The 15122-nt window shown below is 43.7% G+C and overlaps 1 protein-coding gene across 1 annotated transcript; it reads right to left on the minus strand.

Moving 5' to 3' along the window:
* Positions 1-5998: 5998 nt before the first annotated feature.
* Positions 5999-6956, minus strand: LOC136509263 (uncharacterized). The gene has a single exon (XM_066504079.1). It carries the CDS (start codon positions 6874-6876, stop codon positions 6163-6165), a length of 714 nt encoding a protein of 237 aa, XP_066360176.1. The 5' UTR covers positions 6877-6956; the 3' UTR covers positions 5999-6162.
* Positions 6957-15122: the final 8166 nt, after the last annotated feature.

Raw genomic sequence — 15122 nt, forward strand, 5'->3', positions numbered from 1 at the left:
GCAAAAGATCACAGTTCACAGCTGTGAGAGGGGGTTGGAGGCAGTAGTGTGTGTTGTTGTTGTATTTAAAAGAAACGCTTTGTGAACTGGGACACATTGTTAAGGGCATATTTCTTTTAATGCCACTGGCCGACCAATCGAAGTTGCTTCACCTATGAGGCTATGGCCTATGCAAAAGCTTATTTGCACTTTGGCTGATAAGCCATGACTGAAAGTACTGTTGGTTAATTTGTTGTGAGAGAAAAATAATGTTTGTTGGCTGAAAAATTACGGCTTATAAGCTAAGCGAACAAGGCGATTAGCTAGCATAATGACTAACCCACTTAGTAGATATGAGGGTATCAACCTGCCCTTTTGTAACTTGCTGTTCTTGACTTGGTTTATTTGGCATGTTTTGTATCAGGTCGATCTAGGGAAAAAATGTGGCACGTGCGCAATGCATTAGCACAGTTGTCTTATTAACACTAACAAAAAGTTTCACATCATAATAGTCACAACCTTTTCTGTGAGGATAATCGTCACCACTTTGTTGTTTTCTCTAGTAGACTAATGTTGATTTGTAAGATTAGAAAACACTGGTCTTTTTGTGGTTCTGGTCTTCCCCTATTTCAAAATATCTATTTCATCTACTTCAGTACTACTAGTGTTTTTTTTTAAAACAAGTACTACATACTAGTGTTGATCACGGGCATGGTAGTTACACACGTCTCTTGATGTAGTTCTAGCTATATATGTAATGATGTAAAATTGTAACCAAATCCATGAAGATTTATTTCTTTTCAAACTTGCAAATGGCGAAGGCTAGACTAAACTTATGTCCTATTTGGGATTTGGAAAGTCTTTGTAGAGGGAAAAGTTGGCAATATCAAGAACATGCTGATATGCAAGCTGAGTGTAGCTCGGCTAGTTAAATTCTTTGCAGTAAAACCTATCCATCAGGGTTCAAGAACATGCAAACACAAGTGGAGTTTGTCAGCGATACGCTTGACTTCTGATTCAGTCTTTTCGATGTACTCATAAAAGTGGGATCTGTGTTTATAAGGACATGAGTGGTTCACGGTTCTGCTTAGCCAGGTTCTCTTATCCAAGCTCAACGGATGCAACTGCAGTTGATTGTTTGTCAGTTTGCATCTAGCTAGGCTAGTGAGAGAATCTGATTGGTTGCACCCTACGCGTGCTGCATCCCACATCGCTGCTCTCTCAACTCTGCATCGCTCGAGCAGGCTCTCTCACCTTCTTTTTACTGGCGTTGACATGTGATTTTTTTTCATATTTTATTTTCTCCCTCTTCAATTTAAACCGGCAATTTGTAAAGGTCATTGAAGACGCCCTAAGAGTAAGTATGCATGCATGTATATAATTGTTTGTGTCTCTACTGTGATTAGAAAATGCTAATGCAAGGATTGATGTTACAAAACATTACGATGCATATGGGGAGAAACATTTGGGGGCAGGCGTAATCCATGTTGTGTGCTTGCTGCTAGCTAGCATTTGGAAAGCGTGGAGGTAAGAATCATTCGCGTGCATGCTGTCGATTTTGCAGCTGAAAACGACGGCCGAAATGAATGAATCCAACAACACGCATGCTGGTATATGTGGGGGACATGCCGAAAACGCGACCTTAGTCCATTAATCTGTAAAACATGAATTGCACCAAATTGTTTGTCTTCTAGATCGAGTTTCCCTGCAAGCACCGGCATCTATATATGTACGACGACATTGTGTACTCGTGTTAATTAAGTGAGCTGCACTGAACCTGATCAGCCAAATTACCTACTAGACGACTCGTTCAAGCCTTTTAAACCTACCGGAGTATTCAGCTCCCTTCTAGTAGTACCAGTATTTGCTAACCCTCATGCGCACGAGCACAGTGAATTAAAATACTTCACTCCGTCCCTGAAGTCAAACCTTTTTATATTTGATTGAATTTATAGAAAAAAAAATATAAATATTTATGATATTAAATAAGCATATTGTTGAAATATAGTTTATAAAATATCTAATGATGCAAATTTGGTGTCATAAACCTTAACTTTTTTCCATTAAGTTTAGTCAAACTTTAAAAGGTTTGACTTCATCACACAACTATAGGAATTGATTTATTTAGGAACAGAGAAAGTACTAATAATAGTAATAATATATAATCTACGAGGGCCTAGGTGAAACATGCTATTCAAATAGTACTTCCTCCGTCATCCACAAAAGATGTAATTCTCACTCACGAGGAATCAAACATTTGAAGTTTAATAATAGTTATATAAAAAATACCAACATTCGCAACCAGAATCTGAAAATTCTCCCACTGAAGTGTGGTTCTCCGAGCACTTAATATTCATGCAGCTTTTAGCATTTATTCCCAACCAATTCATTGCCTCCGACGACGGACCATTTCCACGTGCCTCACACCAACCTGGTAGTGTTCTTTACTGCTCCAGGACAACTACACCAACCTGGTAGTGATTTATGATACAAAATAAATATCATTAAATGAATTATGAAATATATTTTTATAGTAAATCTAGTTAAAAGTATAAATGTTAACACTATTTATTATAAATTTTATTAAAGTTAAACTTGTTTAACTTGTACAAATTCTATAGCTGTATCCTTTTATTGACGGGGTGATCGAGAAATAATTCAGGGGTTGTTTAGTTTGCTTTGCTTGATTTCTTCGCTTTGCCTTGTCTAGGAAGATTAACTAATTTGTCAGAGCTTAGATAAGCCAAATTGGACCTCTCATGCTAACAAGAGAAATCTTGCTTGCGCGGAAACGAGCGAGACAAGCACACAAAGGCATGTTCTGGATTCTTCCTCAGCGGCGTCGCCAAAAAAAAAAGGCGCTGAAACGAAGACGACAGTAGCTATAGCCACTGTGAACCTACTACCGCCGTGTCGATGACGACGGGAAGAAGTAGATCTGTTGTTGCTGTGTACTCCCTATGTCGGCAAAAGGATGTAATTATGAAACCCGTGCTGGTTAATTTTGCTCGAGTTTGATCAAGTTTAAAGTAAATATTATTCATATTTATATCTCTAAATAAATTTATTATGAAAATATATTCTATAACTAATCTAATAATACTAATTTTATATTATCAATGTTAATACTTTTTATATAATTTTGATCGAAGTATAAATTGTTTGACTAATCGAAAAACAAAAACCGTAAGGGAAATGGACGACGTATGGAATGGATGGAGCTATATCTAGCAGCAGATGGTGGGGCTGGCCGGGCAGTCTCAAGTAGTGCATGCACTGCACACGCACGTCGTCTTTTTTAGAGAAAAAAAAATTCGCACGCGTGAGGCTCAGTTTTCGGCTTTCTCGCTCTTCCGGATCGGGACGACGGTCCATGTGTCCATATCACACCTACGCAAAACTCGTTCTACGTGTACGTGGATCCAAATCACTACTGCGCGTGCCCTCCTGCTTGCTCCAATAATGAACTCTCATCGGCGCATGCATGCTCTCTCTCCGTTCATTCGTTGGTAGTAGGTAGATCATCTTCTTCGGTACGTCCCGAAACAACGGTCTGGTAGTATATAAGACGATGGCGATGTGTGTACTTAATTAGACGCGTACGACACTGCACCTAGCTGCTAGTTGCAGCGGGCGGAGCGTACGTGAGGTGGCGAAACTAACCTTTTAAGGCCAAATATAGGAGATCACACCATCTATAGAGATGGTAAAAAACGATTAAAACGATTCATCGAGACAAAAAAGATTATAAGTTCAATTTCAAAATCTGAAAACTTAACATATATTTTTAGACCCTAAACAGTTTCAAAGAAAAAAGATTGTCAACCACGGAGTTACACAGTTTGCCTTCATCTGAATTCATCTAGAAAAACTGTTAATTGTTTGTACTAGTATATTATAATCCATACCCTAAATCATTACTATAATCCTAATATCATTGTTAGTATAATACTATAATAATCCTATATATAATAAGTGATTCAAACGGACCTAAATCTCAAGGAAGATGGTAATTAAATAAATAAATAGGAAATCTAGTAAAGGAGAAAGAGCCTCTTCGCCTGCTCACCACATGGACCAAGCCTTTCAGTTTGGGCCGTGCGAAAGTAGGCGGGCCTGTAGATTAGTGGCTGTGCCTTGCATATTGCATGGAGATGGTAAAGTACTGGAATTTTGAGCCCACAGATTTTTCGGCTAGAGCCGAATTTCTGCATTTTTCATGCTGTATATATATATATATATAGAGAGAGAGAGAGAGAGTATATTCTTTCTGTTTGAAAGTCACGAGGAAGGCATAGAATGCTCCCTAATTCGGGCACGTATGATACACATGCTAGTTACTAGTTGAGGCTAAAATTTATTCTAAATTAGCTATTGTTAGCTTGGCTAAAAAAATTAGACCACCAATTATTAGTTCTCCTATTTCGATACAATAGAGCCAATTTTAACTAATTTGTAGGTAGCTAGTAGCAATTTGTTCTTGTATCAAACATGCCCTGAACCTTGGAGCCTGAGGCAGTTTCCCGCCACAAAGGCGGGTTGACCGGCTGGCCAGGCCAGCCTAGATGCAGGGAACTAAGGCCATGTTTAGATCCATGGAGTTAAATATTAGTCCAGAGCTAAAGATTAGCCATTAGAATAAAGGGGCTAAAGTTTAGCCTATAGTGTTGTTGGGATCCAGGGGCTAAAGATTAGTTATATATCCTAACATGACCAATTTGCCTCTAATTAATACCCATTCACAAGACTAAATGGGGTGGGTGGGGGTAATATTTGTCTTTTGCCTCACGTGACTACTTTTAGCCCTCTTTAGCCAAGGGGCTAATTGAAATGAGTGGGCTAAAGTTTAGCCCCCACTTTTAGCCCTCTTGCTTAGATCCACGAGGGGTAAAATGTGACCAAAAGAGATGGGCTAAACTTTTGCCCCATGGATAAAACAGGGCCTAAACTACTATAGTAGTTAGTACGGAGTCCCCTCCGGAAAAAAAAAATAGTACGGAGTAATAGTAAATTGTAGCTAGCCAGCTAGGTGTAGTTAGGCCGTCCACAATGCGGGAGTGAGGCCAGAAAATTTGTGGGCCCAGCTACAGCAAATTATGCACCAGCCAAGTAAAGCTGCAATGGGTAAGGTAGGTGGAACCGATGCTACGTATTTAAGTGGGTCCCACAACTTCAATAAAATATCATCGTCTTCCCCACCATCCGTTTCAGTCGCGCTTTAGAAATTTCCCCAGTCCTCCCATTCCTCCTGAAGTGGATGAACTTCTACAGTCTATTTATAATTTTTTTAAGAAGTTGGAACCGGCGCAAGAACTTTCACCGCTCTCTCTTTTCCTGGCGTCGCTCAGAGTTGGCAGCACCTCTCACAGTGTTAGGAGCGATGCTCTACTTTTCTCTATCCTTTCTAGGCAGCACTTAAGCAACACATTGTGGAGGGCCTTAATAATGCAATATAATGGCTTGCTAATAAAACAGTTGCGTTATTGGTGAAAGGGTCCATGGATGGAGGTGGACTGCTGTATGCCCAAGCTCTCACTTTCAGTTTCAGGTAGACAGGTACTACTAGTTTTTTTACACAACGTACTCATTTTCAGGTGGTTGTGTGCACGCACTTCACAGCGGATTTATTTAGTATTTATTGCTGTCACGTGACAGAATCGGATGGACTATAGGAGTACCTGTCAATTGAGTGCTTTAGCGAAACCTTTCTTTTGTTCGATTTGATTTCTCTTCGCCATCTAACCAACCAATCAATCCCAATTATCTCGTGGTCTGTACACGGCTCACAATCTGAAAATTTCTTTACAAGCAGCGTGCACTCCAATCCTGTGAGTGTCAATCAAACTCGCAGCAAATCAAAACAAGCAAGCCAGGATAAAAACAAAAGCAACCAAAATTTGTCAACCCAAACATCGATCAGCCTGATCAACTGGGCTTATTGCCTCGTAAACAATCATAAATTTTCAGCCGAAATAATATTTTTCTATCACACCAAACCAACCAGCAGTACTTCTTCACGATCCAGCAACGAACCAGCCCAGCCAAACGAGCAGGCTGAATTTCTACGGATTTGATTGAACAGGATCACGGATGTACACAGCTCAACTACAGCTAAAGCGCGGGCGCAGCCAAACCGAAAGCCACACCACAACTACTACCCCTGCCTCTGCCTGCACGCGCGCGCTACAACGGCCCAGATCTCGCCACGCGTCCGTCATCGTCCATCTGGGCCGCCCACTCCGCCGCCCGCCGCCCCGACGCGAACCGCCGCGCGCCTCCCAGCCCCGGCGCCGCAACCGTCACCTCCTCCTCCGCCTCCTTCCGCCTCGCCCCCGCGTCCGCCAGGGGCGGGAACGGCGGCGGCGGAGGGGACTGGTCGACGCACTCGACGGCGCCGCTGTGCCTGGACCGGCTGCGCCGCATCAGGAGGCCGAGCCCGCCGCAGCACCCGGGGGCCCTGGACCCCCCGCCGCGCGGCGGTCGGCCGAGGCGCGCGCGCTCGCGGTCCGAGAGCACCTTCCCGATGCAGGACACCTTGGGAGACCCGGGCTCCGGGACGGCCGCCTTGGGCGCGCGCCCGCCGCCGCCGGTCTTGGCCTTCTTGGGGAACATGGCCGGCGGGTGCTGGTGCCGCCTCACGGACCCGCCCAGCTTGCCCGACAGCCCGATGATGGGCGCCGCCGTCGGCTTCAGGTTGCCCGAGAACCTCTGCGAGGACCCGGAGCCGGCGGCGGCGCCGGGGTGGTTCTTGACGACGGACTTTGGGTTGGTGTTCTCCTTGAGGGAGTCGTCGCGGTCGTACACGCCGTTGATCTCCGACCACGCGATGTCGTCGCCCAGGCGCAGCTGCGTCGACTCCGGCGGGTCGCCGCCGAGGTGGTCCCGCGAGGCGGCCATGGCGGGGACGGGGAGAGGCCGAGAGCGAGGCGCGCACGCGATGGAGGAGCTTGGAGTTTTGCAGCTTGTGCTTGGCTCGGTTTTCCGTTTTCCGACGTGTGGCGTGGTTTTTAAGGAGTTTTTGCATTGTTGACTCGTTGGGATTGCCATCTGCACAACTTTTTTAAAAAAATTCTTTTTCTTGGTTTATTTTATTCGTTCAGTTGGAATATGTTGTGCGTTGACCTGGCGTGTAGCGCGTGCACTTGGACTACCGAGTACCGACATTTTTTTATGCAAAATTGTGGAAAGTGAATAGCCAAGGCCCTGTTTAGTTCCACTTCATTTTGCCAAATTTTTCAAGATTTTCCGTCACATCGAATATTTGGCCGCATGCATAAAGCATTAAATATAAATAAAAAATAAAACTAATTACACAGTTTAGACGAAATCCACGAGACGAATCTTTTAAGCCTAATTAGACTATGATTGGACACTAATTGCTAAATAATAACGAAAATGCTACAGTGCTCATTTTGCCAAAAATTTTGCATCTAAACTGGGCCCAAGACCAAGTGGATTCTGTTAAAGTTAAAGTCACCGGTAAAACCTGTTCTACGGCGCTACTTTTCAGCGAACGAATAATATTTTTATCTCCTAACAAATTAGTATAAGTCAAATTTCAGCGAAATAAACAGGGCGTCTACCTTTGTTATTGTTGACTAGGTGCGATGACAAGACTGATTGGCGTCTACCTTTGTAAGCATGTAACGAAAGTGTTTTTGGCTTCGTAATGACAAAGGTCGAGTCCGGTGTACATGATTTTTGTGGGACGATTTAGAATTGAGTTTTTTTTTTTTTTGTGATGTGGGATCTTGAAATCGCCCTGCGGGGAGTAATTATTGCCTCGTTTGACTTCGCATGGGTTTTGCGATCGGTGCATACATTTGACAGCTACTCCTAACTTCTTCTAAATTATGTCTCAGAATCCTTCATATATATGATATTTATTTAATATGTATTTTTGACACATTTCACACACATATAAGTTATAAATTTTCCAATTAAAATAATTCAAATGGAGGTAAAATTCACTAGCAATCCTTAAACTTGCACGTCCCTAATCCTCGCTTTTCTATATTGGAGTCCTTGAACTTGTACAGTGGTGTCACTCGGCTCGGGTCCTCAACTCTCAAATTTTAATATTTGGGTCTCCAAACTTATATGATGATGTCATCTAAGTCCTTGAACTACACGCCAACATGCAGAAGGCGCTGATGCGACATTGCAAATCGTGAACTGACTGGGACCTAGATGACACTATTATACAAGTTCCAGGATCCTAATATCAAAATTCAAGAGTAGGGGACCCGAGTGATACCACAACATAAGTTCATGGACTCAAATAGCAAAACCCGTGTGCTATGGAGCCAAATGACACCACCGTATAGGTTTAGGAACCGCTCGCGAATTATACATTCATTCAAAAGGTTACGCTGTTTAGAGTTTTTAATATTTTGGTAAATCTTACACTAGCGACATGTTTTTTTAGAGAAAAAAAAAACTACAATAGAGGTAGTGGTATAAATTAAGCCAATAGCATACCATTTGAGGTTCGTTTTCAGCTGGTTTTGTTCCACTAGCTTAGCTTTCAATGTTGAGCAAAGGATTGGCGTAACAAATCTATGTGAACCGCGATGAATAACACGTGGTCCAACCTCCAAAAGTTTGCGAGCATACACCTATAGATGAATTTCCTCCGCTAAGGAAAATGGGTGAAGATTGAGTGATTGATGACAAGAGAGTAGAGACTAGTAGACTACTGGAGAGCCTTAGGAGGAGAAGACAAGACATGTGAAGAGAAAACACACGCTAGCGCTGTACCAGTGGTCCATGGACTAAGCCTAGGCAAACATGAGTGGAGTAGGATTGTGATCGCTGAAGACGACGAGAGGGACCGTGCACCGTGTTCAGACGGACAGTCGGTCAGTGCAGTGCGAGTTGGTCTTAGGCCCAATCTGAATGGATTTGGACGAATTTGTCCGAAGAAATCCGTGAACATTAACTTTCCGTCGTGAAAAGTGCAATTTTTGCACCATCTGGACGGGGCCTCAGCGCTGAACAACCTTGAGATTAACGAAAGGTTGGTTTTTAGAAAAAAAGAAAGAAGGAGCTAGATGAGGACAAGCAAATGGTGAAGCTGCTGCTGTCTGGCTGACTGGATTTTCGTTTGACACTCTACTTATTTGCTTGCACACACAACGCATGATGCATAAGCTAGTTTATCCTCTAACTTAAGGTTCCTACGCTACTTTACCTACTTCGGCACGGCAGCGAGTAGCCAAAGGCACCGTTCACTTCCCTGAAAAAATAAACCAAAATACTGTTTTGACTAATTTTTTGTGAGAGAAAAATACTATTTCAGCTAAAAAAAAAGCTGAAAAGTATGGATTATAAGAGAAGCGAACAAGTCAAAGATTTATTTATGTTTACTAAACATTTCTACTGTACATGCTAGTACTCGTTGGAAAATCATAGCGTAAAATCTTGCATGTTCTGTCAAGGGGAATTATTGGGCATGCATCTTTGCTTTGGACTCGGAACCGGAAAGTTTCTACACTCGATGCTGATACTGATATACACGCCGCCGGCCGGCCGGCAGCGATGACTGACTCACCCAGTCATTTTGACATCCAAAGGTAATTGTGGCGGGCAGATAGAGCATCGGCAAAAGAGACACCACGTGCGCATGCGTTTAAACTGCAAAAAAAAAAAAAAAAAAAAAAAAAAACCCGCAATTCCACTTCCTTCGGAATAATGGAAAGCAAATGTCGTACGTATGCTTTATCACTACTACTCCTGTGGCCCCGCAAAGATACAATTCTAAGTTTGATCCTAGTTAAACTGTATTAACTTTGACTAAGTTTATATAAATAGTATCAACATTTATAACTAGGTTGTGTAGCACTCTATGTGGAGTAGTCAACTGCACGACACTATTTTCATTTTTGACAAATCTCACCCATCTCTCTTATATTATTAGTAGTAATAATACTAGTTGCATCGCGACAGTACACCACTATAAGGCTGTGTGTAGTCCGTGAATTTTGGGAATTTGGATACTGTAGCACTTTCGTTTTTATTTGGCAATTAGTGTTCAATCATAGACTAATTAGGCTCAAAGCGTTCGTCTCGCAATTTTCAACCAAACTGTGCAATTAGTTTTTTTTCCGTCTATATTTAATGCTCCGTGCACGTATCGCAAGATTCGATGTAATGACTACTGCAGTACTTTTTAGAAAACTTTTTGGAAACTAAACAAGCCTTAAGTCCATTACTCATCAGATTTATGTGACTTTTTCTTTAAAAAAGGAGAGATTTTTGTGACTTGTTATACAAAAAAACTGACCTACTTTTTGACTTGACTAGTTGACTTTGTCACACTCTGTGTCACATCCAGCTCCTGTCAGGTAGCGTCACTCCCCTCTCCGCGTGTCGGATCCCCACTCTCATGATTTGAACATTCGGTGACACTGATTCAGAGAATTTCAAAGAAAAATCGAATGGTCACAAAACAAAAAAAAATCACGTACTACTACTGCCTCCGTGTACGGTAATATCCGGTCGGATCGTCTCACACGTTCGTAGGAACCAAAAGATACAACAATGCTACGCCGTAAACGACCGTGGATTATTTATCGCTGACTAGTTTGGTGTGAGAGAAAAATACTATTTCAACTTATAATCCACGATCGTATACGAGCAAGCGAACATGCCCACGTTAGTATGTTCGTCTTATGTAATAAAAGCAAAAATAAATAAATGTTGGAACCGGTGGAGTACAAGTCAAACATGCTTAATGCCCAGGTGTTTGGTTTGATGGCGCGTTTGATTTGATTGAACCAATAATTAAAGGATTAGCTTCTACAGTACGTACGTGCTAGCCTTCTACGAGTAGAGATTGTCCGGAAACTGTAAGCTGCTTCTAGACACTAGACTAGATGTGCAGAGCGTAGGCGAGCAACTCCAACAAACTCTCTATATCATTCCTAAATATTGGAAATAAAGATTTTGATAAAAAACTATCCTCCAATAACTTATCTAAATGTTTATCCAAATATAACTATCTTCTATTCCGGAATTTTCGCTAGTCAAAAATAGAAGACGAGAATAGCTCTCTAGAGTGCGCACGAGATATAGAAAAGACTGTCGGAGGGTGAAAAGATATAGAAAGGCATTTCTATGTAAACGACTCTACAAATAATGATTTAGATAGTGAGATTTAAAAAACCCATTGCTCTTGGAGATTCTCTAAGGCACGTTACAGCCGTATTTGTATTTGGCCATGCATGTTTTATTTATCGATCATTTTTTAGAGGCACGCACGTACTCAGTCACCAATGACGTAGCTTATATTAGCTAGTACTCCGTACTCTTACTATAGTAATATATCTGAATAAGACGCTCTGGCCTTTTTGCATTGACCTCGAGCAAAAATTAAAGCAGAGAGCACTAATACGTGTTGTGAGAGGAAACGCATGTTGACATGCACGCACAAATATCCGACGGCGACTCCAAGAGGAATATAATCTGACATGAACAATCGTCGACCCCGACCACTACAGGAAATAGAGACTTTACCGAGTGTAAAAATTTTTATCGAGTATTAAAAATCGGGCACTCAATAAAGATCTTCTTTGTTAAGTGCTGCACTCGGCAAAGAGTTCTTTGCCGAATGCCGGGCACTCAGTAAACACGGGCACTCGGCAAAGGACTTCTTTGTCGAGTGCCAGACTCTCGGCAAAATCTCTACACTTGGCATAGGCTGCCCGCGAAACGGCGTTCGGTCACGGCCTTCTTTGCCGAGCGCCTGCTATTAGGCACTCGGCAAAGATTTGATTTTTTTTAAAAAAAAAAAATTCGTTGCCGAGTGTCTCAGATCTGGCACTCGGCAAAGATTTAATTTTTTTTCTAAAAAAAATCTTTGTCGAGTGCCACTGGCACGACAATCGGCAAAGATTTAATTTTTTTATAATTTCTTTGCCGAGTGCTCCTGTGGATGCACTCGGCAAAGAGGAAATTTTTTAAAAAAAAATTAAAACACTCTTTGCCGAGTGCCTTATGCCTGGCACTCGGCAAAGACACCCTTTGTCGAGTGCCATGCCCCAGCACTCGGTAAAGTTTTTTTTGTTTTTTTGTTTTTGGCCTCCAATTTTTTGTGCAGCCCTTTTAAAGCACCAGGAACTCCTAGTTACAATTTGAGGATTTTTTGTGGCTTTTTATATATTTAGTTACTTTATTTCATTTACTTGAATTTTTCCGAAAAATAGAAATTTGAATTGCACATGGTACGAATAATGGAGTTTAATGATTCGAAAATTGATAGTCATGTTAGTGAGTGTTGTGAGAGGCCGTATCCTGGAACGGACCCAAAATTTCGGACATCTTGTTCACGAAATATGTCCGCGAAATTGCGTGTGAAGTGTTTTTAAATTCTATAAAAAACAAACGAAGTCCGAAAATTATGAACCTTGTTGAGATGTCGTGATATCATATGTGGAGACTATGATAAAAAATTCAGAAGATTTCGTGCACGCTGTCACGTACGATGCTTACAAACCAGGACATCTCTACATGTGAGATCTGATATCACGACCGGCCCTCGGCCGGCCCTGCCCCCGGTCGGCCCGTCCCTCGGCCGCGTCGCCCGCTGCCCGCGCGCCCGGCTGCCCGCGCTGCCCGCGCGCCCTGCAGCCGGCCGCGTTGTGCCCACGGCCGGCCCTTCCCCCGGTCGCACCGCCCGCTGCCCGCGCGCCCGGCCGCCCGCGCTGCCCACACGCCCTGCCGCCGGCCACCGTGCCCCCGGCCGGCCCTTCCCCCGGCCACGCCGCCCTGACCCCAGCCGGCCCTACGCCCCGGCTGTGCCCTGCCCCAGCCGGGCCCTGCCCCCGGCCGCGCCCTGTGGACCGCCCGCCCCGACGCCGTCCGTGCCCGATCCCGTCCCCGACTCCGGCGACCCTGACTCCGCCCGATCCCGACGCCGCCCGCCCCTACCCCGGCGCCCGTCAGGTATGCCTTCTTACTTATTATTGCCGAGGTAGTGGTAGTTGTAGTAGTATTAGTTGTACTAGTGGTAGTAGTAGTACAACTAGTGGTAGTATTAGTAGTAGAATTAGTGGTAGTAGTAGTAGAAGTAGTGGTAGTAGTACAACTAATGGTAGTAGTTGTAGCAATAGTGGTAGTAGTAGTAGTAGAACCAATGGTAGTGGTAGTAGCAATAGTGGAAGTAGTAGTACAAGTAGTGGTACTACTTGGATATATTCTTATGCATGAATTGATGTCCAAACTACATGGCTTCTCTTGAGCCATATGTGCTTGTCGGCCATCGTGTCGTTGTTTTTTGCAGGTTTTGGAAACCTCATCGTGCAGGGGAGGTTCTGCCAAAATTTTTTATAAATGACAGTATTTTGTTCCATTTTTATAGAGAAGGGCCCGTCGGAGTTCTCGCCACCGTGCCGGTCTGCCTGCACCGCGTCGTCTCGCCACTGCACCGACCCGCCATGGCCCCGCTAGCCTGACTCCGCCGCCACCCTAGGTATAACCCCTTTTTTCGTATCATGGTCATAGATCACGTAACCCAGTTAGGCGTCTCCCGTTCGAAAGAGATACGGTTGGAGGTATGCAGATTCTTGCATATCTATGACCATATCTATTTCGGATTGTCCATGCTTTTTGGACAGCCCGCGGATGCATAGATGGGTTAGTTCCCATGTTCTACTCTGGTCCGAGACAGAGTTTTGGCATCACCTCCCTGTTGTTCTCTAGATACGCACTCTTCTTTGGCAGGACGTGTATCTGGAGAACAGCGGGGAGGTGCTGCCAAAATTCTATCTCGGATAGGAGTAGAGCATGGAAACTAACTTCATATACGTATCTGCAGATGGGATTAGGACCTATCCTCACCTATTAGACAGTAGGAACACCATGTAGATGTAATTGATGGTTACATTACTCGCTGATATATATGTTAGAGGATGGATGACCGTTAGTGGATGTACACGGGCTGGAGAAGTCAGAGTGATTACACCACGGAATGGATGAACAAGACCGATGCTTTCTTGAACAGTGCATTTGGCAACGCTGCTAAAGGACATTGCCTAGTTTTGTATCCCTGCAGCAAATGTGGAAACAGGAGAAGGGTAAACAAGGTGAAAATGGGTAAACATCTTGTGAAGAATGGATTTACGTCGTACTACATCCGGTGGGTCCACCATGGTGAAGCCCATCGTATGAGAGAGGAGGTGGTGAGACCATGGGTAGAGGCTTTTGATGCTGATGCTGGGGTAGCAGACATGTTAGATGACTTTCACCAAGGACAGTTCGATGAGGGACATGAGAAAGAGGAGATGGAGGCAGCCGCACAGGCGTTCTACGACATGATGGACTCGGCACAGAAACCCCTTCACGATCGGTCAACGGTGTCTCAACTGGATGCCATTGGACGCTTAATGGGGTTGAAGTCCGAGTTAAACTTGAGTCGACCTGGCTTCGATAAGATGTTGGCCATGATTGCCACACTACTTCCGAAGGGCCACATTCTACCAAAGAGCATGTACGAGTCACAGAAACTCCTTTGAGCACTTAAGATGTCGTATGAGCAGATACATGCTTGTCTAAAAGGGTGCGTCCTATTTAGGAAAGAACACGAGCATGCAAAGTTCTGTCCAAAGTGTAAATCCTCTAGGTACCTAGAGGTAGACTCTGATGATGGCCAGAAGAGGCAACTTACGATCCCCATGAAAATCCTATGGTACCTTCTGTTCCTACCGAGGATCCAACGGCTATACATGACTGAGGAATCCGCGAAACAGATGACATGGCACAAAAATAGCAAACGGTACAATCCTAACAAGATGGTACATCCATCCGATGGTGAAGCTTGGATCCGCTTTAATGACAAACATCGTGACAAAGCAGATGAGGCTCATAATGTACGTGTCGTGTTGGCAACAGATGGGTTCAATCCTTATGGAATGATGGTTGCTCCATACACATGTTGGCCCGTCTTTGTTATCCCCCTTAATCTCCCCCGGTGTCTCCTTTCAACGACATAACGTATTCTTATCATTGATAATTCCTGGACACCCAGGGAGTAATATGGGTGTGTTCATGGAGCCCGTGTTTGATGAATTGGTCCGTGCTTGGGACGAAGGGGTATGGACATACGATCGAGCTACAAAGACAACCTTCAAAATGCATGTTTGGTA

Source organism: Miscanthus floridulus, chromosome 15 (assembly GCF_019320115.1).
Source record: "Miscanthus floridulus cultivar M001 chromosome 15, ASM1932011v1, whole genome shotgun sequence".
NCBI classification, from domain to species: domain Eukaryota; kingdom Viridiplantae; phylum Streptophyta; class Magnoliopsida; order Poales; family Poaceae; genus Miscanthus; species Miscanthus floridulus.

Coding starts and splice junctions, on each gene's coding strand:
- LOC136509263 (XM_066504079.1), bottom strand. CDS start 6,876: ATGGCCGCCTCGCGGGACCACCTCGGCGGCGACCCGCCGGAGTCGACG.